Source organism: Camarhynchus parvulus, chromosome 9 (assembly GCF_901933205.1).
Source record: "Camarhynchus parvulus chromosome 9, STF_HiC, whole genome shotgun sequence".
NCBI lineage: Eukaryota > Metazoa > Chordata > Aves > Passeriformes > Thraupidae > Camarhynchus > Camarhynchus parvulus.
Window position 1 is genome coordinate 17,132,067 of NC_044579.1, and position 27,999 is coordinate 17,160,065.

General features: G+C 41.1%; 1 protein-coding gene across 9 annotated transcripts in view; it reads left to right on the forward strand.

Moving 5' to 3' along the window:
• PAX3 (paired box 3) overlaps window positions 1-27,999 on the forward strand; it is a 79,000-nt gene that overhangs the window by 30,231 nt on the left and 20,770 nt on the right. For 5 of the 9 annotated variants that reach the window (XM_030954848.1, XM_030954846.1, XM_030954849.1 and 2 more), the window contains one exon: window positions 22,471-22,676. In XM_030954848.1, the coding sequence (XP_030810708.1) occupies window positions 22,471-22,676 (206 nt within the window). The remainder of the gene's footprint in view (window positions 1-22,470; window positions 22,677-27,999) is intronic. The other 4 variants (XM_030954850.1, XM_030954851.1, XM_030954855.1 and 1 more) reach the window with 1 other exon arrangement.

Here is a 27,999-nt window from a genome sequence, read left to right on the forward strand (position 1 = left end):
ATGTTTAAGGTCAAAGTTCTCCACGTTCTGGTGAGTAAGAAAGATTCTGATCCGGGGTTGAGGTGATGAACACTCTTGCTAAGCAAGGCAGGGGAAGGGTAGCAGTGGAGGAGTAAAAAAAAAAAAAATCCCAGGAAGTGTTGGTGAGGGAAAGTCTTGTGACAGGTTGCACACAGAATTAGGCTTGAGGGGATGCAATATTAATGAAAAAACCTTTTTGAAGAAACGCGGCTAAAAATGTGGTCTGTGTTTTTTCCAGGTTGTTTGTCCTCCTACAGCCTTCTTAGTTATGGGAGATACCAGCACAATTCCTGGTGTGAATGCACTCATAAGTCACTTTTACACAGTTATGAGTATAGCTAATCCTCTTTCATGGGGGAGTAATTCTTCTGCAAGGAAACAACCTTGTATTTGTTAAGTAAATTATTTCTGTGTAAAGAGAAGTCTGAGTCTATAAATAATAAGTCAGAACTTATAAAGAGGACACCTGGGAACTTCTTGTTTCTGTGTACTTGCATTGTGGCTGTAATTATATTACATTATATTTTATGTTGAAGCTTCTCATTTCAATTTTATATTCTTGCTACTTTAAAGAGAAAACAGAAGACTTCTTAGGCAGAATTTAGTTCAATAAGATTTCCTAGTGCAGCTTCCTAAGTCTCAAATAATCAAAACTTATCAAACCAACTTGACAAAATCCCCAAGTATTGTAATTTTAACCAAAATATTCGAGACCTTTAGGCAATTAAGAAAGTTGAGCAGCCACACATTTTAACACGGTACTGAATTAATTAGGAAAATGTAAATCAGTAATAATTTAAGTAAAGACTTTTTTATTCCTTAGGCACTAAAATGCAAACTACTGAATGTGCTTTGTCTCAGGAAAAAAATAAGCAAAGTTAAATTGCTGATTCCTTTTCTTTATAACCCTGGAAAAAATACATATTAAAACTATTTGTTTCTTCGGTCTGAGTCTAAGGGTGAAAGTTTAAACCCCAAAGTGTTTTTTGTGGAGGGTAAGGGAAGCAAGCAGAGGCTGAACTGGACCCCCAGCATTTTGCCAAGGGTTAAGGCCTTATGAACACAATGGGATGTTGATGCTTTTTTAACACATTCAGCCATATTAACTTATTTTCTGTTGTGGGGATGTTTGCGTTGTTTTTTATTTGTTTACTCTTGTTTGTTTGAACTAATCACCACTTAAGTAAAAGCCTCACTGCCTGCCCTGCCTCCTCTTCACCCAGCATTTAGCCATGGTGACCAGTCAGGCATAAAAACGTGCTTATCTGCAAATGAATGGCAGCTCTTTGCTTCATTAAAGCCTCTTTCTCTTCTGGCACTCGCATTGTGACCCTTTGATATTAATTCAAAGGGCAATTAAAGAATGCGGCCCATCTTTGAAGTAGAGCATTCAGGGCAAGGAATGGGATGAACCTGGGACTCTGATGGACTGTGCACATTCAACAGGCCTTTTCAAGGCAGTTTGAAGTGACTCAAAGAAAATGGGCAGGAGAAGGTCAAAGAGAAAAAAGGGGCTAAAGAAACAGTCTGTATTTGTTCGAAGTATTAGCCAAGCAAACTGCAAATAGCAACAAAATGAAACAGTTAATAGAGCAGCCAGACAGAGGCATGTCAATCACTTAACTTGAACAGCATTGGGCTAACCAAGGCTTCAGTCCACTGTGTTACCTAATTATCTTGGGAAAGCCAGTAGCTGGAAGTAATAGTATTGTATTTCTTTCTGCTTACTGCTCAGAAAAGGTGATAAATACTCACAGCTTCATAATTATTCAACATATATACATAAAGAGTGGTGGGTTGGTGGATTGTAGGCAAGCTGCTAGTAGAAAACCAACAAAAAACCCTTCTCGATTAACCTGAGATGCAGAATGTGAGCATTAGCATGTTTAAAATCGTGTAAGGGTTTGCTTATGGAGCGAGCTAAGACACGCATGGTTTCCTCTGGAACAAACCTTAAAGACAAACACATTTACAGACCTTGGAGCGTCGTTTTCGATCTTTCCTCCAAATATAGTTTTAAACCACACATAATGTGAAGGGTCAGACTTTAAACCACAATAAACAATGAGATTAAGAGCCAAGACTGCAACTCTCCTAACTTAGCATATGCTGTTTTACCTAAGCGATGTAGCACACATGGTATGAGATTCCTGCCTCATTTTGCCCTAACAGGGTAAATTAAGGACAAAGTTTCACATTTGCCTCACGATTTTTCTTGGTATTGTTGGTTAAATTATCCCCATGGGGCTTGATTTTCCACTGGCCCGAATTTGCACATGAAAAGCATTTTATTTTATTTGCCCAAATGGATGTGCCCATAAACTGGCATATTTTAAAGTCCTGGCGTAAGAAGAGATTCCTGAACTTATCTTCATAGTTGCATTAAATTGTCAAATTATTGAAACAAGGAAATAATAATGAATTTGCAATGTGAGAAAGTGTTCTGGCCTTGGTTCAGATGATGCAGAAGATTGTAAATAAATATGAGCAGAAGTGTGTGGCAAGAATCATCTTGAAATATATGAAGTTTTGCAACATTACCGAGCTACTTGCATCTTGGAGGTGCTTTTTTGGTCTTGATATTTTTATCTTTCCTTTTTTTTTTTCTGTTTTTAATGTGAATGGATTTTAATTGGAAAGAGTGGCTGTTGCTTTGTGCTGGTTAAATCTACTGCACAGGTTTGCATCAGTTTGCAGGTTCTGCTGTGGCCACCTTGGTGTAAATGTAGCTTCAGTCTCCAGTATGGTCCTGTTTGGTGGGATCCCACTTGTGTTCACAAGCCCTAAGCTGTGTAGTAAGATTGGGTGGTACACTTGGTTTAACGTGGTAAAGGATTTGTAGCAAAAAATGCTCCACACACATGAAATGGACAATATACAATATGACTTAACGCATGTTAAAAAAATACTCCGTCAACAGCTGGTAATGGTTTACTGTGGAGGAGAAGGAAGAAATAATTTTTTGTTGCTGTTGTTAAGAAAACAAAAGCATTGGCACAGTCAAAAAAATCACTTTTGTTGAGATCTTGCATGCTAAATTTTAACCAGAGGAACTATTTTTTTTCCTGGCTACATTGCACCCTCCTTTGAACTTCAGTCTAACAAATAATCTAAAAGGCTATTCAGTGCGGTTGTGCTTGTATGAAGGGTTTTGCCATCATACAAGAAGAAATATCATCTTTTCTTTTATAGTGGCCACTGTATTTTCTTTTTTAGGACCAGAAGAAAGAGGAATTCTTGTATATGTTAGGCATAGCACTGTTTTGAAGTTACATAGTAATAGAAAAAATGGCACCGTGTGAACATTTCACTGTCTAAGAATTCCAGCTGGAATAACTGTACAGAACCAATGACCATTGTTTTATATGGGTCCCTCCTGATGTCCATAGGTTTTAGCTGTAGTTCATTGGAGTCAAAGCCATAAATTATATTAGTTCAGTTTTAAAAGGTTTTCCACTTACAGAAGAGATAAGGCTTTATAAGGATCCCTCTGAATATATCAAGACTGACAAAGTATCATTTCATCAGCTGAAAATAGAGAGAGTTTCTACAAGGAGCACAGAGCCTGAGCTGGTATAAGCTGCCTTGCTTGTATCTCCAGCTGGACTTGGACCAGGATCTGTGGCAGTGGCAGCCCTGTTAGGTGTAGTTGTCTAGTGGGCTGTTTTCATCATCACTCTCCTTTGATTTTAGCTGTTTCCAATATTATCTAAACTTCTTTCTTCTGCTGCAAATGGAAAGTGCACTATTCTCACTCCCTGGGGGAGCTGTATCTGCCCAGAGCAAGGAAGGTCAGTGCATGTCCCAGACAGGTTGTTCCCTCCCCTGCTGGATAGCATACCAGTTCAATGGGCTCTGCCAAGGTAAAATTGCAAAATACTGCAAAAGAAAGCAGTAGTCTTCATGTTGTGACCAGAGCAAAAGAAGGATGACTGGATGGAGTCAACTGACTGACGAAACGAAACAGAGAAAGCACTGAAGTTCCATGACATGTGTTACCTATTATCTGAACATACAGCAAACCCCTTGGGGTTTGAACACCCTGTTCTATGGAAACTTGGAGAGTTGGGATATCTGCCCAAATCTCATTTGCATGAGTTTTGGGGAGCTTTGTTTCCTCCTTAGATTTTGGTTTCAAACCAAGCGAAGCCTGGCTGCAACATGCCTTGGTGGGACAGGTGCTGCAGCCAGGGCCTTGCTTGGAACAGGTTTTCTTTCTTTGTTGCAGTTGTCTCTACCCTCATGGTTTTGTCCTACAGAAATCTGTTCCCATTGCCTGATCCAAGGGAGCCATCAAAACCCCAAACACTAAAAAGACTACTCCAAACCTCACATTTTCTTCCTTCCAAAAGAGGGGTATTTCCTCTTTTGGAAGGAGGAAAGAGCATTTTAGGTCTTCTCAGATGTGCATAAGGATTTAATAAAAACCCCAATCTTTGACTTTTTGCTGCTTGCCTGGTAGAGTTTCCTAGGTGCTATGTGTGTGACTGAGTCCCTCTGTCCATGAGACGAGTGTGCTTTGAGGCTGGACACTGCCCTGAGCCACTCCTGATTGTCAGCCAGGGGACCTAAGATGTGAGGTGAGTGCTTGGGTTGCACCCCTCAGGGGGTAGTGGGATGCTTGAAAGCATAAAATTTCTTATCTGGCTATTCCCCCACCCAACTAAACTGAAGTCTAGTTTAGCCGCACGACAAGAGGTAGAACCTGAGCATGTTTTTCATTTAACTGGGGCCTGTTTTTTCTTGTTGATGCAAGTGCCTGATGTGTCCAGCATCTTTGATTTCTTCAGTGAGTGTTGGTTTGTGCTATGTGGATTTAGCTTTATAAATGCAAAACTTAATTTTCAGCTGCTTTTCTCTCAGAGCTTTTGGGAAATATTTTTGCCTAGCAAGAATGAAGAGCCAGCTCTTAGAATACGAGGCTATACTGCATTTTCTGAACAAAAATAACAGGTACTCTCTTTGCTTTGCTAAAACCCCTCATTTGCTGTGTCCCAGGGCTTCTCCTGGAGACTGGAGGCCTTTTATTTGCTGGTGCTCCTTCCCAGATGTTGGTTGCTGTAGTGCTGTGTGTGCAGCGTACACTCGATACATTGTCTAAGCACTGGAAAGCGTTCATTCCCTTTGTGCAGTCTCTCAGGCCTGATGTAAAACAGGCAGAAGTGCAGCAATTCCTGCCATAATGTAACATGATTCCAGGAATTAGAAATTTCCAACTCTGAATGTACCAGGAAGCAGCAGCACGCCCTATGCCGGCGGGGATGGCCTGTTGGTGGGTTCCTCAGCCTCTCCTTTTAGTGCACAGTGTGTGTGTATGGCTGAAAGAACAGAGGCTACAGAGGGGAGGAAAGATGTCTATATAAATGGATTTTCTTTTTACTGTAAACTCTGAAAGTTCTTCCAAGAATTAAGTCTAAAAACACCAAGTGTTAGCTAGCAAGTGGTTCTGAGTGCCTCAGCTGAAAGGCTGGATCCTGCTGACATGGGAATCTATGGAAGTTTTGCCTTTGGCTTTTTTGGCGGTGGGACTGCATCTGAAAAATGCCATAAAGTGATCTGAAAAAAGTTGTGAAGCTGCAGAAATACACAGACTAACCTGAAAAGCATGAAAGGAGCCTTTTTAGAATATATTATCATTCATGGGCAGGTTTTTGTAATGTCAAAGTGCTTGAGTGTTACTGGGAGTTTTACAAAGCTTGGAAACAAAAGATTAAACTGTAAAGGAGTATCTTTAGGTTTATTTTTTTTTTTTATCTGGAAACCCACTAAATGAAGAAAACAACAATTTTACTCAAAATCAAATAACAACAAGTTAAAAAGAGACAAGAAATGCTTAATAAAACATGTCTAAAATTAATTATTACTAGAAAATAAGTTTTTTCCACTTGAAAACAATTGACAGGGTTTAGGAATCAAGTCTGGGGTCAAAGGGTCTTGATGGCCAAGTCAAAGGGCACCCAGAGATGTATATTAATGCGTGTCAGCTTCTAGATCCTAGAGTCAAGCAGAAGTTCATAAAAGAAACAAGGCATCTGAAGGAGAAGTGTTATTAGCAAACATCAGGTCAAAGTTTATCTTTGGGTCAGTGTGTACGGGAGGGTCATCCATTCATGTTCCTAACGCAGGCGTTATCCTTAAAGCTGCCTTGGTGCAAGGTGTAAAGGGAAAATAGAAAAACTGTGAAAACTTGGTTATTTATCAGAACAATTTGCAAGACTAAGACTCAAATTGAGCATCCTTAATGGAGCAAAGGAAAATAGGATTTTTATTTCAATTACTCTTGGTAGTGTTTTTTGTTCAATTATTTTTTAAATCGAAAGATAAAACTTTATTTTTGTATGGACATGTAGGATTCTCAGCAATGTCTTTGCACTCTTGCCTGAGTCAGAGTTGACGCTATAGGGGACAGACACGTCTTTCTTTTGAAAGGACCAGTATAGCCAATGTCAAACCCTTTGATGTGGAGGTATTGTAAATCTTTACACGTGATCCTTCCTGGAAGCCATGGATTTCCTAAGAAGCGCGTTGACCAGTTCATCCCATTTACAACGCTGCTTCTGCAGCTCTGCTTTCTCCTCTTCCCACCGCCTTGGGTGTGGGAACCCTGGCGCCCAGGGCAGCCGTGGCCGGGGGCGCTCCGCCACTCAGACCTGGAGGAATGCTCCTGCTGTGCTGGAGCACACAAAGGCTGCCTACTTGCTTTGACAAGCCCATGCTGCAGAAAATCCTTGCAATCTTTTGTGCTGCGTGGTGTTGACTTATTTTAGTTCCACGCTAAGATGCTCCCCATTGAAACAAGCCAAAAAAAAGAAGAAAAAATGGAATACGGTTCTTTTAAAAACTGTTATTCTGATGCCTTTAGGAGGCACTTTGCCTGACTTTCTAAAGAGATGTGTTTGAACGGTGCAACTTTGCTTATGCTTTGGAGGGGAAGAGAATGGCATGGTTGTAGGAATAATAAATATGACTGTTCACTAAAGCCCATTATGTTTGCATTGAATGGCGATTGGAATATAATGTGCAATGATAACTGAGTATTTCTGGGAACCAGTGTGACAAGAGGTGACAGAAGAGAGATTATCTGTTGGACCTTTATTTGTATAGTGTGAATATTGTAGACCTGAATTGTGCATTTAGTACACACGTTGTGCGCTGGAAAAGTCCTGAGCTCCAGAGACATCAGCATAATGGAAAGCCTTGGAATGCTCAGGAAACAGTCATGTGCTTGCTGCTCTTCAGCGCAGTTATAACAGAAGACTCCCAGCCTCTTAATTAAGTTTTTCATTAAATCTTTCTGAATTTTGAGTTGGTAAAATATATGAGGAAAGTCTTAAGAAAAAGCCTTGAGCTGTAACAAACTTCAATATTGTTTAGACAAAATGCTTTTCCTGTTGGACCCTGGCAGTCGGAAAAAATGACTTTTTTTGGGAGCACAAAATATTTGCTAGGAGAAGTTTCTTGACTCCAGATGGAATTCCTGGTTGGGAGTAAGGGAGAAAGTGCCTGTCCTGTCTGCTATGAGCAGGGCATGTCCCTGCATTAGGAAGGGAATGTGTTTCCCTGGCACTGAGGTAAAAGCTGTAACCAGACCTCTCTAGGTCCTCCAAGTTCCTCCACTTCATCTGTTTAGCTGCACTCTACTGGGAATTTGGAGTGTGGGAGAGTAAAACTCAGATGCTTGGGGCTTATTTTGGGGTGTGTGTTGGGTTTTTGTTTGGTTGGTTTTTGATCTGACTTTTTTCAAGCACTCATTGAACCTTCTGAAGAGTGGAAATATAGAAGGAGCTACTGGTATCCTAGACTGTTCCGTTGGTCTCCACTCTAAAGCATCCTGAGTGACTGCCATGACCACATGCCTCTCCCTCTAGAAGACAAATGACTCCTTCTCTTTCCATTTTTCACAAAAGACTTTAACTAGATTTTGGTTTTTTTTCCACTAGCACAGAATTGGGAAGGCGGGGGAGAAAGCTTGGAAGGAGAAATGTGAAATGAAGAGAAGGGCAAATATTCCCTTTCTCACCAAGTTGCAACCATGGTCTGAAAGCATGAAATGACATCAATTGGAAACATACCCAAAAGGCAGAGCAGCTGAACCTTTGCTGCTATAATCTGTCATGGCTCCACCAAAGTTAATTTGAAAGTCTGCCTGTTCCTAAATAGGTGCAAAGGCCTTCCAGTGAATTGTGTGTTACCACAGGAAATCACATTAAAGAGAATGGCATTTTGGGAGTCAGTAAGTCGTCGCTTCTAATGGTAGCTGCATTGAGTTTGATATAAGCTCTCAGGAAATTTGTGGCATTGACTTTAACTTTGTGAGAATATCTTTTCTGCTAAACTGAGGGTTGAAACTCTAAAATACTTTGTACTAGAGCCTGGTCCTGACAGAATTCTGCTAAATAATGTGAGCTGTGTCATGGGAACAGACTCCTGAAACCATGTTGTACATGTGGCACAGAATTCAGAAAGCCAAAAGTTTGTTCAGTGTCTTCATGAACTCCAAGGCTAAGGAGGACTGTGGCAATTTGCTTCCTTCAGTGTCTTAACAGGATCAAATTTACTTCTAATTCTGGTTGCAAAAATTAACCAAGTAACTTGAGTTTATCAGACAAAATTAGGAGTTTGTCATGTTCCTAATGAAGCTTATGGCAGCATTAGTTTACTGCAAGATGGTGCCCACTAAAATAATAAACAATTACTTTAAAAGAGAAAAACAACTGAATGCCAATTAAGACAAGCATCAGAATGACAATGTTCCGTTTTCCCACTGTACAGAGAATGATTTGTAGCCAAGGGATTACTTTTGAAATTGTTTTGAATTCTGCCCTTTAATTTATTAAATGAATCCTTCTTAGGAACTTGATTGCTAATTCACTTTAATTTAGAAAAGCCCCACTGTCTTTGGATGTAGGCAGAGCCCTCAGGGGTCTATAAAACTGTCAATAGGGCTGTTAATTTGGCTTTTCTTTTTTTCTTATGGCTTCAAGCTTAATTGTGAGAGCTGGGAAGATGCCACAGTTTTGGTTTGCAGGGACTCAGTGTCTCATGGGTTTCAGATCCCATCAGAAGTCGTAGGAACCCTCCTGCTGCTGCTGACATGCCAAGCTAGCAAAGGTGCAAAAGTCTGGGGTTTGCTGAAAGTCCCACCTGTTTTTTTTGCTGGAATCAGGGATGGACAAGAACCAAGTCACTCAGTCTAAATGTCCCTCAGCTTTGGGCGGGTCTGGATCCTGATCAGGATCTGAACTTTTTGTGCCTTAGGCTTGTCTCTAATTGAATCCATGCAAAACCAGACATTTCACATGACTTTGATGCAAAACCATAAATAGGCCCATTTTTTATTCAAAACGAAGTCCAGGCTGGCTTAGAAAGATCACAAACCTCCTACTGAACCTTGATGGTCCCAGATTATAATGAAAATTGAAGTCTCCAATGCAATAGCATTCCTGGAGGCAAAGATTTTGTCTTTCTAGTTAAATGTGTTCCTGTTCAGAGGCAGGCAATGATGTCCCACTTGCTGCAAGTTGGACAGAAGATGGTCTAGACCCTTCCTTATACAGACCCTGGTTGTAATTAGGTTTCTTGGGTTAGATCCCAATAAAAAAAAATCTTAATGGTACTTCTAGTGGTTTTGTGTCTGACATAAAACAGTATAGGAATAATTCCAAATGATATGGGATTAAAAATGCAAAACAAAGTATGGAAGCTTGGATGAGATTTTGTTTGGATTGAAACAGTCTTTGCAAACTCTTTTCCTGACTAGTCAGATAGGAAATAAAACCCAAAACTCTGGATGTTTGAATTTTGCAAAACAATTTTCAAGTTGAAGGTGACTTTCAAAAAGTGCAAGGATTTTGGCAATACAAATTCTAGTACCTGAGCAGAACAGCATGACTGTTATTTAATTTTAATGACAGATGCAGGCTCTTCTTTGAATATCCCAATCTGAGCATTCATTGTGAAATTTTCCACTGCACATATCAGCTAATCCATTCATAAATGATCATGTATGTTAGAATTAAGTGGACGTTCATCAGAACACAGCCTGGGTCAAAGTTTGTTTGTAAAATATATTTATAAAATATTGTTTGCAACTGCCCTTAGACTGTGATTTGGAAAGTCTGATTGGAGTGTCTGAATAGGTAATTGTCACTGAAAAATCAGAAATGTTTCCAGGCCATCTGTCACTCAGCCACTTGTTGTTATTTGTATTTCTATGGTAAACAGGAGCCCTACTCGTGGACTGCCACTGTGCTGGGAGCTGCACCAACACAGATCTTGGGATTTCTCTGTGAGAAGGACCTAATGATGTAAGCACATGAAAGTGCACAGACATGTTTAGACCTTTAAGTAGAGATGGGGGCGATTGAGCTCTATGATGAGCACTGGTTTCAGCTCACTGGTACCCAAAAACTGCAGCAGGTGATGGCAAGCTGTCACAGTAGCAAAGCCCCTCTAGAATTCCTGTCTCATTTGATGTCTATTGAGACAACAAATGTTCTAGGCTTCTGCTGTGAGGCCACAGGCACATTTATATGCTACCAGGCACAGAAGAACACTGATTACTTGTCCAACAGTAGATGAAGGCAAAAAGTCCACTACCCTCACAGGGCAGCCCTCTTGCATTTGTTTCTGTGCTTTGTGATCCCCTTGGGCAGGATTAGACCTGGGACCCTGGATCTCCCTGTCCTGCTTGTCTAACAATAAAAAGGAAGCCACTTAGAAAAGCTGCCAAGAGCTGGTTTCTCCGTTGATGCTGGTTTTCCTTTGCAGACACAGGAGGCTGGCTGGCAGTGTGCAGCTTTTATTCTTTCCTGTCTCTCTGCTATTGTGCAGGGTTCACTCTGGCAGCCTCCCCCTGGACGCATCTGGGGCATCTGTCAGGCCCCTCCTCGGGCTCTGTCCGGCTGGCTTGCAGGCCAAGTTTTGACTTCCTAATCTGTATTAACCACTTTGATGTGGCTCTCAGCAGGGTTTGACCTAAAGCAGGCAGAGAATCACATTGCACAATCCATAGGGTATGAATTGAAGGAAAAAATTAGCATTTTAAAAATTTGCTGTCAAATAAAAAGAGCATGATTTTTTGCTGAAATTCAGTAGGGTTTGAATGCTTGTCTTTTCTAAGCTTCCTAGAAAAGCCCAGCAAAATATGTGCTGCTTGTTTGCATAGGAAGGGAAGGCAGGCTCTGTGTTAGCGGTTGATGTTCTTCCACTATTCATCATGAAGGTATTTCTCTTTGTCTGGATTTACAAGTTGAGATTTTAGGCTTCAAGCTTCCATTTTAGGACCTGTTATGTTTTCATATGGTGGCAGGAAAATGCCAAGCACTCTGCAGAGTCTACTTTCAAGAAGCCTCTTGGTTTTGAATATGCTATAATATGATATTTTCAGGAGAAATTAGAAACAAGGAGGACTACTTTTATTCCCACCTAAGAAAGCTCTCTTGTTGCATGTTTTGTGATGGAGCTTTTAGGGCTCTCATCTGTGATGTTCCTGGGTGCCCAGCAGTGCACATAAGAGTGCTTGCAGGCTGTGGTGCTCTTAGCTGAGTACAAGTGGAAGCGAAAAAGAACTGAGTGGTGCCAGAGCACTGGAAGGCAAGATGAAGCAGGAGCCAGGATTTTTACGGATTACACGAAGCTTCTCCCAGATCTTCTCCTGCTTCCCGCTGAAATGTTGAGGACCTCTGGGGAAACAGAGAACCTTTAAATAGATGCTATCAATTAACCCTACAGCCTAACAATTTAGGACAGCTGATTTTACAGAGATGAAAGACTGTATTTTAGCTTTTCTGGATTCATCAGTTTGTATTTTGGCGATTTTCCCCTCTAATTTTAAATATTGCAAATCTGTTTTGGAGCCACTTTCACTGTTATCTTTGAGAATTTGCCCTATTTCTGGAGGGTAAAATAATCAATTTTTATGAAACCATTGATTTTCAGTCTGTAGGAGATCATCAAAAAGTGAGCTCCTCTTCATTCTCCAAAAAAACCCGCAGGGTTTTTCCATTGGTTTCCCTGTTTGGGTAAAAGGAACTAAAGTATAAACCTTGTGTTTTCTGAGTGTGAACATTCCTGATGCCTGAGGGTGGGTGAGGGATACATCTGAGTCTCGAGGGTGGATCCAAAGACCACTGACAGAATGTGGCTTGCATTTAATACTGGGAATGTAGAGCTAGATTCTTCAGAATATCTTTTTTTGGGAATGGCAGGGAGCAAATGAGTTGTATGTGTGGTTTTGTACCTTATATATACTTAAATACTCTCTTTAGACAATCACATAATTTTAAGTCATTGAAATTCTGGATGCTTATGTTGTAGGGACACTGTGGGAGTAGAAAAAAAGAAAATGAGTGAACATATATTTTGTAATGTTAGTGTCCAAGCAAAGCCTACAGGACTCATCAACAGGCATCCTGCCACTTCTGCTGTATGTGTATGGTGAATAGTTAGGAGAAACCAGTGTGTTTATTGCACTAAATTTGGTGCAGAGTTACTTTTTCAGTTTTTGGGACTGCAAATAATTCAGAGAGACAGTTATAAATTGGTTAATATATGTAGAGATTTCAAAGCTGGTGATATTATGTATGCGTATATTTAGTCAAATAATTTTTGACATCTCTGCCATTAGGCATTCACCAGCAACCATCCTTCCTGCAGGTTTTCAAGAACATTTATCAGCATCTGTCAACAAGCAGTAAATGAGAGCAAATGTAAGGGAATTACATATGTCTGTGGTGTAGAGACTGGGATCCAGAGTGACTCCCAGCAGGCACGTTTTCCATGCTGTAAAGGTGCTGTGGGGCTGGCTGCAGCCCAGCACAGCCCATCACTCTCTTTTACTGACTGCTCTGAGGTCAGCTCATGCAGCGCTTTGTTCTCTTTTTTTTATTTGGACTGAAAAATTGAGTTTTCTTTGGAAACGAAGCTCCCTCTGTTTCTTTGGAATAGATAGCAATCTGTATACCTTGCTTCATTATTAGCAAGCCAAGGTCCATGTCCTCAAAGCACTGTGTGTGTGCTTTATTTTCTTGTGTTTGTTTAGTGTCTGTATTATGGCAGTGCTCTGGTCAGGTGACATCTGTGAGCTCCAATAGCTTTTGTGAAGTTGGTAGAAGACAGTCCCCAGGAAATGTAATTAAAGGATGATGCCAGGAGCTCATGGGCGTGCAAACCTCACAGGGTGAGGAACAAGGAGCCACCTGCAGGTGACCAGTTCTTGGATGGACTCAAGGTAATTACTGTAACAGCATCACAGGCACTGTAATGAATGAAAGAGCATTGTGTGCTTCAGGGAGTCTTGGGCACAGTCCTGCACCCCCTCATGCTGGCACCCAAAGTAGGGGCTGGAATGAGAAACCCCAGAGGGAGTAACACAAAGAGACACTGAGCACCCTGCTGCTATCCTGTTGTAGGGTCCTTTTATCCCAAACACTGCAACAACCATAAAGGCAGGGGCTGTCTTTGACCAGTGGGACTGGAGGGCTCAATACCCAGTAGGACCTGGTTTCATGACAGAAGATGATGGATTTTGAGGTCAGCACCCCAATTCTTATGTAGTTGTGATGGAAGTGACCTAGAGTTACTAACAGCTTTGGCTGGAAAATAAGTATTTTGCAGGAGTAGGTAGTGCCTTTGGAAATCAATCATAGGAAAAATATTTGATGAAAAAGATCAGCTATTTTTATTGACTGAAATCTGAAAAGCGGAGGGGGAAAAAAGTCAGTACTTTTAGTTTTCTTTCACAAAAGTCTCCTGCAGAGTTAAGTAATTTCTAGAGGAAATGAAGTTGTATTCAATGACAAAAACCAATATTCTATTTAAGGAAAAAAAACCCATCTGGAAATATTTTGGCCATTCTAAGTCCTGAAAGCGATAAATAGAGATGGTCATAATACTCAGTGTACTTCTGTAGTGGGTGAAAGTGGCTTGAGGGGTAGTCTGGCTGCAGCTGTGGGTTTAAGAAATGATGATAAACTTGATTTCCCACTGAAACTTTGAGGTCTGTAATCATGACATGGAGATGAAGCTATCTATAACAGCTCGCTCTGCTAGTTTTTTTTTGGAATCAAGAATGTTATTAATTTAGGTGCCAGAACTAGTTGAGACAAATAGGAAGTTTATTAAAATATTCTATTTTTTTTTTTTTTAGCCATCTGTACAGTTTTTGTTTTCTTCAAAAATGTTTTAACATTACTACAAGTGGAATCAGTGAAGAGATACAGAGCTGATGTTGGAAAATGCTTGTAAGCCTTTTCTATCTTGGTGTGATCAGTAGTTTGATCAACTCATATAACTTTAGGAGTTCTTTTTGCATGGTGTTGCTGCAAAGGATTGAGGCAAATATAATTTATAGATTTTTTTTTCTTCTGAAAAATCCACATTGCCTTAGACAATTGCAAGATTGCTGACAACTCAATTATTTGCAGTGCTTTAACTCACTAATACAGTCTCATGATTTATCCAGAGACCCCTTCATTTGCTTTATTTAATTTCTCAGCTGACATATTCCATCTCCCAGGATACTCAGTGTTTTCAGTCTTAATTGGTTATCAATCAGCTCTTCCATCAGCTGATACTGGCTTGAAGACATGACACCAATCCTTTCTTAATATGTTCTGGGATTTCTGCAAGAGACATCTCACTTTCCTTTAAGTCTCCCTGTCTTATATTAAAATATCACCTAAAATTCTTAAAGTTTCTTGGGAGAAACTCAAATCCCAATGAGGTTATTTGGTTTCCTTATTTTTTATTTATTTTTTTTTAAATTTAGGAGACAAAGTTCTTTAATCCTCTGGAAGTTTTTCCTTGAAATGTCCTAGTATTCGTAAGTGAACAGACAACATAACATGCCGCAACACTTACAGTTCTCAGCGTTACCAGGGATGCTCCCTGTGGGCAGGGCTGGAAAAACCCCCAGACGTGGGCACTCGTGAGCTCCCGGAGAGAAACAATGAGCGGTGCTTTTGCTTCGTTTTGCCGCTTTTGCGGAGCCGCTCGGGGCGGCCGGGCCGGGCACGGTCCGGGCTGCGCTCGGAGCGCGCCCGGGTCACCGCAGCGCCGGCTGCCGCTCACTGCACTCTGCCCGCGTCCGCCGGGAAAGGAGGGACAGACAGACAGACTGAGCAAGGGGCAAAGCTTGCCTGGATCCAGCTTCGCTCGTGTACCACTAGAAACAGCAGAGCATTGAGGCTAGTGAATGGAAACTCTGCACAGTCAGCGAGGAAGTCTTGGTTTCGTGGGGAAAACTGTAGCAACTTAAATTTTATTTAGTCATTAAACCTGAGCTAACCCTTATATAAATACCAGCTTCTGAAACCACAGGGAAACCTCCCACAGGCTACATGACTTTTACCAAATCACAGTATTTATTTGACTATTTTTATTTTTTTTATACATGTGTGTATGTACTCCCTGTACACAGGATCTAAGTGCTAACTGCAGCTCCTTTATATTTAGTTTTCAATGTAAGTAATAAGAATAAATAATAATAATGTCAATAATGATAATAAGAATAATTATAATAATGACAATAATAGTAATAAAAATAGTAATCCCCAGTGCAAATTTACAGCAGTGAAAGTTGGGATCAGACCCACATGCAAAGCTGGTAAGTACTTTAGCGTTACTTGTATCAACAAAGCAAATCTCTTTTTGGCAAAGGAGGTGGGGGAATAAGAAGAGATTTTTGTAGTTGTATTTGCAGTTTCCTTTTCCCTTCCTTTCACTCTAGAAATTCTTTATCCTTTCATGCACAGTTGAGAATTAGCCATTTATTCTTAGTGCTGGCGATGCAGTCTTTGATATTTAAAATGGAATGTGTTCCTTTTTGATGCTCTGTGATTTTGAATGAAGTACATGCTAGCAGATTAATGGTGCAGAACAGTTAGACACTGTACATTTTTTTCTTTTTCATATTATTTCATCATTGCAAAAAAAATTTAATATATTTTTAAAAAAGAAGAGCCTGTGAATTGTCTACTGTTTATGCGGTAAAATTGTTTTCACAGTGTTGTCATTCTCTTCTAAGCTGAAATCATTGAATAGCTATGAGCTGTCACATTTTTTGTCACTTATAACTGCATCAAGCTGTGCTGACAAAATGTCCCTGCATAACTGTTAATATGCATTGTCATTTTAAGCATGAAACAGTTTAGCTAATGATTTATCTCTTATAATGCAGCACTTGGGGCAGCTGTATGATTTGTCTCTTTAGCAAGTCAAGTAATTTCTTTAACAAAATGTTAAGCACAGATGGGCCATAGGCTGTCAGTTAACCATTATTGTGCATGCATCTGCTTGCCTTCAATGCACTGTTTTATGTATTCAGCCACTTACTTAGGCACAGTTCTCTGAAAAGCGGAACCTACTCTGATTGGCAAATAAAATGTTCATTTGTCTCTTCTTCCTATTGTTTTGTTTTGGTAACACATGTCAGCAGCTCAATTACCCAGTTCATTAACAGCTCCCAGTGGACATGATGGCCAACCCATGATAAGGAGGGCGATTGTGGCACATATGGTCAATAATAGCCTGTCTCTTGGTAATTGTAAATAAAAGTCACTGTTGGCCTTTTCCTTTTACTGCAGCTACTGTTTTCCTTTTCACTTTGCCGTACAAAGCACATTTCTCTATGTGAATCAGCCCAAACAAAATAAAAATACCATCAATTTTTCTCAAGAAGATCACTTTTATCACTGCTATGGTGGTTGTTTCGTTTCTGTGCTGACTTTTCAGCTTAGAGCTCACAGGATACGGGCTTGATCTTTTCCAATTCCAGCAACGGATTAATTGCTGTTATCAACGAGTTTACTTAAGTAGCAACATATTTTCTCAACATTTCTCTCATTCTCTCATTGCAGACTTTTTTTAAAGTGTCTGTGGAGTTAAAGTCATTTACAATTTTTTTGTAAGTATGCCCTTTACAAATAGCAGTGGTTTTCAAAGGAGTAATTGAAGTGTGACTTAATCCCTGTTAGATGAGCGATATTCCTGTCTAGAACAGAGGCTTTCTTTTTGGTTTCATTTCTCCTTCTTTGATATATCATAGTCAAAATGCCAGTAGAACTGGTTAAAAGCAATTCTTCTATTTGTGGGTATTTCCCATTGTATCAGGTACTCTGCTGCTTTCTACCAAGGTTGAGAATTTCTTTATATATTTGCTGATTCCTAAATTTTCACTTTTAATAGGAAAAAAGAAGCATGTAGCAGCAGCATTAGCATGTTTTATCGTAAACCCATCTGAGAAATCTTTTATGGCTTCTTGTTTCATTCTTTGTTTCTTGAAATCTGATTTCATTTTTCCTTTCAAAGAAAAGGAGTCCAGTTGATAACAAGTTTTGTGCTGTGACTTAATAGGGTGAAACTTAGTGTATCCAAATCTCCCTTCTGTCCTCTTACCCCACGGATGTTGAAGCACAGAAAATGAACATTGAATCGGGTAAAACTGCAGCTCTGAGTGTCAGTAACCTTGCCCAAAAGTGCTTTGGGGGGAGAACCTAAACTTTAGGGGTGCTCTCCTGTTCCTTGAAGCATGCTTTATCTTGGATAAACACAGCTTCAGTTGTGTCTAAAGAGCTCACAGGTGGCTGTGGGGTGACTTGGGACCCCTGAGCTCGTCCCCTGCTGCCTGCCATATTCATAACTAATCTGTAGTCTCCTCCCCGGGCTGCAGGCACTCGGGGAGTTGTTGAGTGTCAGAGTTTATTTGTCCTGTTTGATTAGCACAGACCTGGCAGGGCGTATTTTCTTTTTAATGGCTCCTTGCTGTGACAGTGAGGTTTTGAGAGGAGGAGGAGAGGGGGGAGCCTGGCGTCATGTTTCCCCAGGCAAACACAGAAAAATGAAGGGCTCATGTACTGGGAGGGAGAGAGGCGCTCCAGAGCCTTCATTATAGTTTGTATCGATATAAGAGCCTGCCCCTAAACAGGACTGCTGAGAGGGAAGGAGAGAGAGGGATAAGGATGCCATTTTATCTTCCTGTGGACTTTATTTTGAGGAAGAAAAGGATGCATGGTGCCTTTCTATCTTGTTGAGTGTTAAAAGCCAGCTGCTGAAAGCCTACCCTAACACAAACAAGGATGCAGGCAGGAATGCCCTACTGCTCCATGGTGGGGAGCCAGCACCAGCCATGCGTTCGGGGAGCACCTCGGGTGCCTGTGACACCCCCATCCTGGGGCAGTTCTGCCGCTCTCCCTCCCTTTCCTCCTTAATTCCCCCTCGGTGTGAGGAGGGCTGTTTGAGCCCCTCACCTCTGGTGGAGGAGGCAGTGTTGGAGGGACGCCTCCAGGTGCGGAGGTTTGGGGAGGGGGAGCTGGATTAACCCCTGCTGTGCATCCCCTTCACCCGGCTGCCCTCCCCAGCCCCCCGGCGCAGCGCCCCCGCCTCCACGGCAGCCGCCTTTGTGCCTCCCGCATCCTGCCAGGCAGGTGTCAGAGCCCTGAATGCGGGCAAAGGCCCCGCTGATGGATACCACAGATGGAGCGTGGAAATCGGCCCAATAGGCCTCAGCCACAGGCCATTTCTTAGGACCCAACAAAAGCCTCCAAATAAGTCAACAAAAATCCCAAAGATCACAAAGAGAAAGTGTCATTTGTCATTTGCTGTGGGTTTGTGTGGGGGTGGCGGCCCCGCTGCACTCCCCTTGCCTGCACCCGAGCAAACACGAGGAGGTCACTCGCCATGCCTCAGCCGGGATGGCTGTGGGGATCACACGGGCGCCGGCAGCCACTGCTGCCATGGTGAGCCCCGGCGTGGCAGAGAGAGCACCCCAGTGAGCCCCAGGGCTCAGGGAGCCCCAGGCTGGCAGAGAGAGCTCCCCAGGGAACCCCAGGGTGGCGGAGAGAGCTCCCCAGTGAGCCCCAGGCTGGCAAAGTGAACCCCCCAGTAAGCCCAAGGCTGGCACAGAGAGCACCCCAGGGCCTAGGGAGCCCCAGGGCCAGCCGAGAGAGCACCCCGTGAGCCTGAGGGTGGCAGAGTGAACACACCAGTGAGCCCCAGGCTGGCAAAGTGAACACCCCAGGGAGCCCCAGGGCTGCAGTGGCACAAGAGGGAGACTCTGAAATTAATCTTGCTTAAATAAAGAACTGAGAAGATGGATGTGTGGAGGGTAGCTAGCTAACAAACCCCTAGCTACCGAACCCCTCTCTGGCCTTTGCTATATTTTTTCATTTGCCTTATTTTAGTGAGATCCCCAGCTAAGCAGAATTCATTCTGGCTGTTACACTAGGAGGAAGAGACTGTGTAATATGTTATTAAAAAAGGCTACAGGGTGTGAAGAGCTGTGAGAGAGCTTCTGCTTCCCTAGGTTGCAGATGATAACCTCTCCATGATAACCCCTCTGCCTGCCTCTGTCAGGTGCACTGTGTTGCAGCCCTAATGCATGGGCTTTAAATGGTTGTCATGTTATTGTTATTTAATTATTCAAATGAAATGTCTTGCTGAGAGGAAGAACAGCCCACAGAATGACCCCTTGTGTGTCATTTTGTTGGGTTTTTGCCTCATGTGTCTATTTACAGTGTTTGGAAAAGGGATGGTTGCAGAACTCCAGGTGACCAAATGCCTGTGACATTGGGCAGTGGGGTTGTGCATTTGTGGTGATAATCAGCATGCAGCGTTTCCTTAGGCCACCAGATAGGTCATGAGCAGTTAAGGGACAAATAATTTCTCTTTAATTTTGTAATTCCTTTTTAAATTACTCTTTGTGACTCAGCAACTGGTAGTGCTATTGCTGTCTCTCCAATTTTGAGCTGTATAGTGAGAGAGGTCCTGGTGATCCCAAGGAGCCCAGCCAGGCAATCTCCCATGGCAGTGAGTCTCCTTCTATTTATGACTTGAGGGGTTGGAAAATTAGGATCAGTAGGACACATGTAAAGGTTAGTGATATGCATGTTTTGTGTTTGTGGAGGTGATGGATGTAGAAATGACCCAGCTAGAATCTCACCACCTTTGTCAGTGCTGAATAATATCTTTGTATGTCATGGAAGTCAGTAGAACTGAGTTAGTGAGATACTGCTTAGAGAGAGGGCAATGCACTGTGACTATTGAACATATATTGTATGTATATTGCTTGTCTAAAGGCTGAGGTGTATCCAATTTTTGTGCTCAGCCAGTACTCTGACCCTTCTCACTATACAAAAGTTAATAGGAAAAAATAAGAATAAAGGCTTCCTTGATGATAGTGGTGTTTAAGAATACTTTGTAAGAAATAAGAACACTACAGTTTGTAGTACAGACATGTAGCTATCCTTTGAGATTACATTTGTCTGACTTTCATACTACAGGGCAAATAAGACAAAATAAACCAATGTTTTCAATAAAGCTGCGTATAGCAGCCAGGCCTGGCAAAAGGTAATGCCAATGAGAACAGATAGATATGAAAGTAGTTTCATGTTATATACATTTTCTCCCTACTGTAATTTTATTATTTTCTCTTTAAATTCTTGCCCTTGATTACACATATTGTTCTGGACTCTTAGATGCTATAGAGTTGGTTTTTAAAATTGGTTTACCTTTGTGCATTTTATATACTGCTAATGAAATACAAAATGAAAATGAAATGAAGTCAGGGTTTTAGTTCTACATTCTTCTGCAGAAAGGAATGAGAGCATAGGGAAACATGTCAAGATTTTGCCAAGTCTTTATAAAATATTTTAAAAAAGATAATGATATGTCTTCTGATACTTCCACTCAGCTGGTGAGGAAGATAATTTCAGGAATTCAGCAGTAAATATCCCCTTTAAATTGCACAGTTTAAGCTGGCTTTTTATAGGCATATACATAGATGTGTGAAGAGGTTGTACTCATACATGTAGAGCCTGTAAGTGCATTGAAAGTGCTCCTGACATCTTCCTGATAACTTCCTTTACTTTTAACTCATTGTACACAATTAAAGCCAGCTTTTGTCAGAGAAGTTGTCTCCAAAAGGGACATTTCTGAGCTTTGTTTCAGATCTCACCCCACCAGGTAAGGGCAGAGTGCAGTGGTAGCCAGTGTGACCCTGGTACCCAGCGTGGCTGGTGTGCTCTGCTCCAGCCTAGCTGGGCACTAAGAGCTGTTTTGCTTAAGGTGGGTGATTTGTATCTCAGAGGGACAATGGGGAACTATATTTAAAATAGTCTATATTTCTTTTTGCTGCTGGATGACAGTGTGGAGCCATCCTGCAGGGTTGTGACTTGGCAGTTGATGAGGAATGCAGGTGTCTAGCTGAGAAGGTTTGGGATTTGTCACTAATTCAGACAATGTATGATGTTAATTTTGGGATACTCTAGATTGCCTGTTTAATAAGGACTGGACTTGAACTGTTTAGGATAGGATGTTTGTGCTGATTCTCCTTTGTTCTAGAGAACAATATTCTCAAGAATGAGAACCTCTTAGTCCAGTCTTGGGACAAACCTTCACTGCAAATAAGTGACTCTGGGAGCTGATGTTTGTTCAGTATATTGATGCTGAGATCCACAGGAGTTTTTCCTTATGTCTGTGTTTGCTGCGTCCAAGATATTGATGCTGTCTGGAAAATGAAGACACCTTTCACAAAAGAGCCTCTGGTCTAGCAGTAATTGGTGATTTGGTTTTTTTTTTTTTTTTCCTGGTGTGCAGAAATTAATAAACTTTTCAGCTGAATTGTCTGAAAAAGCACTTAGTGTTTCTCATGCTCTAAGTAAACAGATTAGCTGTATTTATTAGCTCAAACAGCTTGAGTGAAATTGGAAATGTAAGATAGCTAGAAATGAACCTGGTAGGGGGCTTTAGCTGGAGCTTGAGAAACAGTTTGCTTCCAAATAAATTACATTAAAAGGATCATATTAAATCAATGTCTATATCAATAATTTCTTTGGCATTGTTGAAGTAGTAGCAGCAATGCTTGTATTTCCATTGAACAAGCAATTTCACCATCGCTGGGGAGTGTCTGCCCTCTTTAGGTGGTTTCCCTTGAAGACTCAGGCAAGAAGGAATGCTGGTTGCCTGGACAGCAGCTGGTGCAAGTAAAGACTGGCTTTGAAAGTGTACTTTTTTGGTTCATTACCATTTACTGGAGAGAGTGAGTGTGGTTGGGTACTGGAATGGGTTCTTCTGCCTCCACAGTTATAGCTCTGAGTTCAGCTGTGGCTGGAGTTCACTTGATGGCCAGGGGAAAAAAGCAGGGCTGCTGGGATCTATCTGGCCTGTCTGTGACCTCCCTATCTGCATGTCTGTGCAGTCCAGAAGGAGTTTCCATATTGATTTCTCTATAAACTGCTGATTGCAAGAGTTGAGCCCCTTCCTGGGTCATGGTCATGCTGGATGCGTTTTTTTTTCTTGCTGACTTTTCTCAAGTTCTCACTCAGGGTTTGTGAGGGGCCTTTGGTCCAAGACAGCCTCCATATGAAAGGATGTCATTGACTGAGTCAATATTTTGCTGTTCTTTCTCCTTAACTAAAGCTAATTTTGTCTTTTTTTTGTTTATTTTTTGAGCATCAGCACCTCAGTCTGATGAAGGCTCTGACATCGATTCTGAACCAGATTTGCCTTTAAAAAGAAAGCAGCGTCGCAGCAGGACAACCTTCACAGCAGAACAACTGGAAGAGCTGGAAAGAGCTTTTGAGAGGACACACTACCCTGACATTTACACCAGGGAAGAACTTGCACAGAGAGCCAAGCTCACAGAGGCTCGTGTCCAGGTATGTATAACACAAGCTGCCTAATGAAAGGAGTTTCCTTTTCTGTTAGCATGTGAGTCCTTTTATATTCCTACATGATCCTGCTCTGGAATCGAAGGAAAATGTGAAACAACATTGTTTACAGCTGTAGGATTTTTACATCTATACAAGGACTTTTTTTTTAACTGTTTAAGAGAACTGCTTTGAAAAAACTTTTGTGTCTTCCCATTAATTGTTCCATACTTACCATGAGTATAGTACAGAATCTTTGAAGAAGAAGAAAGTCTGATATCCCCATTTATTTGCTTTATGCACTTGACAGCACTCTGCATGCAGCAGCTCAGCTGTGGCCAGTTTATAGTTACCTAACTGATTTCATCTGTTGTTGTCTGGGTCTTTCAGGCATTAAAAAAGGAGAGACAAACATTTTTTAAAGGAAAATATATCTATAGAGCCATGCAAGTGAGAAAGGTGGCTGGTGCACAATCTACAGTTCACTTTTAGGTTAGATTTTGATTAGAAGTTGACTTGGTATAAATTCTGTAATATCTCTTTTATCCCCACTCTCAGCTAAATTCAAAAGAAAATAATTTCTCAAATAACTTCTAAGTCTTCACAGCCTCATGTATATCTGGGTTGTCTAAAGCAAGCTAATGTACCATGAGCAGTTACATGGAGTTGATTTAAATTTTTTTAAAAAGCATGAGCCTGGATTTTTAGCTGTCTAAACCTAGGAAAATAGCTGCCAAATTATCCTGGAATAAACTGCACCTCACAGTTCAAGTTTTGATTACAACTTCTCCTGTTTAATATCAAAGAAACACATGCTGTGAAAAGTTTAATACTGGAGGCAGAATCTTCTGCTGCTCTTTCACCACTTGACATCTACAAATTGCTGGGAAAAGTTTAAAATCCTTTTAAATCAGTCTGAGTTGCAAGTGTTACCAAGCCAATGTGATTGGGTCACAAGCAAGATGTTGAAGCATGTGATCTAACAAAGGAAGAGAAATGAGTGGTGACTTGTGGTCTGACCAAGGATACAGGTGAATTTGGTTTCTTTGGTAAAACTCTTATTATGGTTTGACCTTTAAAACACCCTGATGCATTCAGACTGTGCAAACTGAAATAAGCAATACAAAACACCTCTCTGACTTTTGAAGACAATCACACCTATTGCAGCATGGCTGCATTATTGAGTGTCTGTCTTGAAAAGCTCAGATTTTTACCTGCTAAATGTTTTTGCAGAAAACTTCACGCCTTACATTTCTTGTAAGTGTTTATTATGACTGTGGGAGAAAATCAGATGTGTGGATGAATTTGTCTGGAAGGCAAACTCAGTTGTGCATGACTCTTTTCTTAACATGTTTACTGAGTGAAATGCTTGCAAAACAGCTCCACAGATAGACTTGGGCCAGGTAAGACCAAATCAAGCCCCAGGAATCATTTGCACACAAACATAACAAAGATAACTTGCTTCACAAATGTTGTTAGCAAGATGAATGGGATCTCGGAGATGATGTTTTGGTCTACATTAGCTTCAGTGGAAAAATACGATAAAATGAAAAAGACCTTGTTCATGTTTTTCTAAATCAATGACCCACAGCTAGAAGAAAAGCAGAACTCTCATTAACATAACAGCTGTCTTAATGTGGCTTTAACCCTGTGACTTTTTGCATTCCTCATGGCTTCCTTGGTTCCCTCGAGACACATCCTGTCTCACACCACTCGTATGATCTACAGCCTCACGAATTCCCCAGTACCTCTGACATGGATATTTTACCTAACCCAGCATGGAAGAGAGTTCCCAGTCAATCAATGATTAAAATACCAGAACAAAACCTTTCTGGATTAAAGATGAGCTGGGGTTGAAGTAACCAGCCTGTGGGCAGTTTCCTAGTGCACTCCATCTGTCTGGTACACTTGAAGGCTGGCAGAATGATTTAGCAGTGGATTAAGGGATACAGGATTTGCCTTATCAGCATTCAGCACCTCTCTATAGCCCCTTAAAATAGCCACGTATTATGGGCATGAAATAAAAGACGATCTGTGAAAAGAAAATAACCCTAAGAGACTTGAGGCTGAGAGGGCTGGATAGCCATACTGAAGTAGCATTCAGGCTTTCTTAGTCACACTTCTTTTTTGGTAACATTATGATAGAGATCAGAGATACCAAATTTTATATGGATATATACACAAAGGTCTCTTTGACTGCTTCCCAATAAAGCATTATCTAAAAGAGCTGGCTCTTGCAGCCTGAATCCAACTAAGCCCAGAAATTTATTTATTTATTTCCTTTGGAGCTGTAAGGTCCAATTCTGTACAGTAATTTTATATTGCTTAGGCAGTTATTTAGTTGATAACAACTGGATCAACCTTGCTATTCCCCCAGTCCTGCTGTGTAGTACTTGCATCTCATGTTTTGTTTTCTCTACTCTGCCACCCTGTGCTTCCCCTTTCCTTCTGTTCTCTGAAGCTGTCTATTACTCTTGTGAAAGAAAGAGTCTTACACCACTGAACCATGGTTTTCCTCACTTTCCCGCTGCTGAAGGGCAACCAAATGCGTGTTTCTAACCTGGTTGCTTGGAAGTGGAGGAAAAAACTTGCCTCTGGTCTAGGATCAAGACTAGAACATGTCAGCCCCTAAGGGGAATTTTTTGAGAGCAACAAGCAACTGAAAACAGACTTTACACTGTGAATGTTATTTGTGTACCTAATCATGGGAACAGGAAAGGCTTTTGGGGAAAGAAGTGTTCCAACAAGCTCCACATTGTAAGAGTCACAAGATGTGTAACTGTAATCATGGCAAATATCTCAACACTGGGTGTAATAACGAGTTAAAATGCTCCCTGCAATTCCTCCTGCAGCACCTTTCCACTCAAGGACCATTGAGTTTTATCCCCCCTGTGTTTGAACCTAAATGTGATATAAGCCAGGAAAACCTCTTCTCCTGCCTCTTCCAAAGGCACTTGCTCTTCTCTGCATATTAGATGCAGAAGGAAGAGGAGAATTCTTTGGTCTTGTGAGATTATCAGATAAAATTCAGAAAGATAAGTACAGTTCCAAAGGAGGACCTTTCCTTTAAAAAAAAAAGTGATGCTCTGGGAATGTGGAATTAAAGATGCATGTTTTTGAGCAAAAATTGCAGTACTTTACCTGTCCAATTTAAAACCTCATTAAAACCATCATTGTGTTGCATTGCAGGCCCTTAAGGTCTGTGGCCTGTTTTTACTGACAGTCTGAAGGCAAGTTTGAAAAGTGAATTTATCTCCATTGTAGATCAAAAGGGTCTTTCTGAGCTGTGGAGTTATGGCATCAGGAATGAAGTGGGTAGTATCTTTTCTGGCCACCTTTGATTCCCACAGCAGACTTGTTTTTAGATGAACTGGGCAAGCTTTGGCAGCAGCTTGGGCCTGTTTCAGATCGATGGTGGGGAGTGTTTACGTCAATCTTTTGGCAAAGGATTTTTAAATAACGATCAGGTTTGTCCTGTGGCTGGCCAGGAACCTGTCTTGGCCAACAGGGGCTGGCCATGCAGGCAGATCTTTTGGGGCTGTGTTGATGGCAGGCATCCCAAATTGCCAGAAATGTGGGGCATTTATTGGATTGTATTTGGACCATGTTAAGGAGTGCCCCAGCTGTATGGATCCTTGGGGCAGGAGGCCCTGCTGTGAGAAGCAGCTGGCACATGGCCCCCCTGTTTAATTCCAAATGCAATAGGAAAAATTTGTTTGGATTCTTTTTCATCCATGAATAATGGTGAAAAAGAAGGGCAAGTCAGGAATAATTCTGAATCATGACTATTTCCCACCCTGAAGAGTTTCTTCTCAGCCAAATCCCAGCTTTAAACTGATTTGCCCGAAGACATATGAAAAAAAAAAAAGTTGTTTATCAACAGAGCATGTCTGAAAATTTAGGCACATCTCTCCAGGCTACTAGCATGGAATTGAATGTTCCCATGTCAAACTTGTAATCAGCTTGTTAGCTATTGTAAAAACCTTATTATAACCTCAACAAATAAGTCCCAAGAGCTCAGTTGTCTTGAGTAGCTAGAAGAAAAATTATTAAAAATTTATTTTAAGTGTTGTGCTTGGATATTATTTTCTTTGCTTCATTGTGGTGCAGGGAGGGAAAGAGTTTGGAGAGGAGTAAGGGGAAAGGTGAGAGAAGTTATGACTCTTGAGCTAGTAGTAAAGTTTGAAGGCTCTGGAGTCCAATTTCTCAGTTTTAGTAGTATTTTCTCAGTAGAAAACAGTGAAAAGCACTCTCTGAGAAATCACTGGGGAGGGGGAATCTGTGCCAAAGAAAAGTCTTAATTTGCTTTCAGCTCCTCTGAAATGGTTTGAGCATTTACTGAACTGCCCAGTCCTGTGGGAAGATGGGGCGAAGGAATGCAGGATGGATTCAAGAACACTCAAGACTCACTTTCATCAGATCTTTAGTTATTCCTGATGTGGTTTTATGGAGAATTTCTGATGCCTTTTCTTGAGACTGAATCTCTTGCATCACAAAAAGGCTAAAGAAAGAAAAGTCTGTGTGCATCCTTGCAGCAGATAACCCTGTAATTACAGGTCCCCCCTCCCCTGTAAAGGGGAAATTCTTATGGGTAAATTAACCAACTGCATTCATATGCAGGCCCAAGAGGACATTTTAAAATATAAAGGAAAAGAGGAATGTGATTTTGATTGTCTCTTTCTGGTCCCTGCTGCCTAAGGGCTCTAATTAGTGTCACTTTAACTTATAAATATACAGCTCAATTTGCTTATTACTTAATCATTTTTAGAACTATTCAGCTGCAGATTTTTAGAAGTATTTTTGTAGGACCGAGTCAAAGTTTTCTCAAAGAAACCTAAGAGATTAGAATAAGTTGGATCACACTGGGAAGTAAGTGGTTGGGTGTCCCTATTCCCTTTGGCACAGGCTAGTGACTTTTTGGTCTGTGTTGGTTTTTTTGTTTTATTTTGTGTATGGTGTGTTGGGTTTCATTCTGACTTTCTTTGCTTTTGGGGTTTTTTTTGTGTGTGTTTTTTTTTGTTTTTATTTTTTTGTTTTTTTTTTGTTTGGTTTTTTTTTTTTTTTTGTTTCTGTTTGTTTTTTGGTTTTGTTTTTTTTTTTGTTTGGTTGTTTTGTTTTGGGGTTTTGTTTGGTATATTTTTCCCTTTTACTCCCATCTCCCTCCCTCCCCCCTGTATGTTTTCAAAGAACTCTGGTTTCTAGTACACTGATAACTTGTAGTATCCTGAGCAGCATCACTTCCCATGTCCATAAAGAGCAGGCTTTGGCAGGCAGGGAACCCCCAGCTTTGTGACATTCCCTTTGGTGGCCGTGGCAGTCTGCTCTCAGCAGG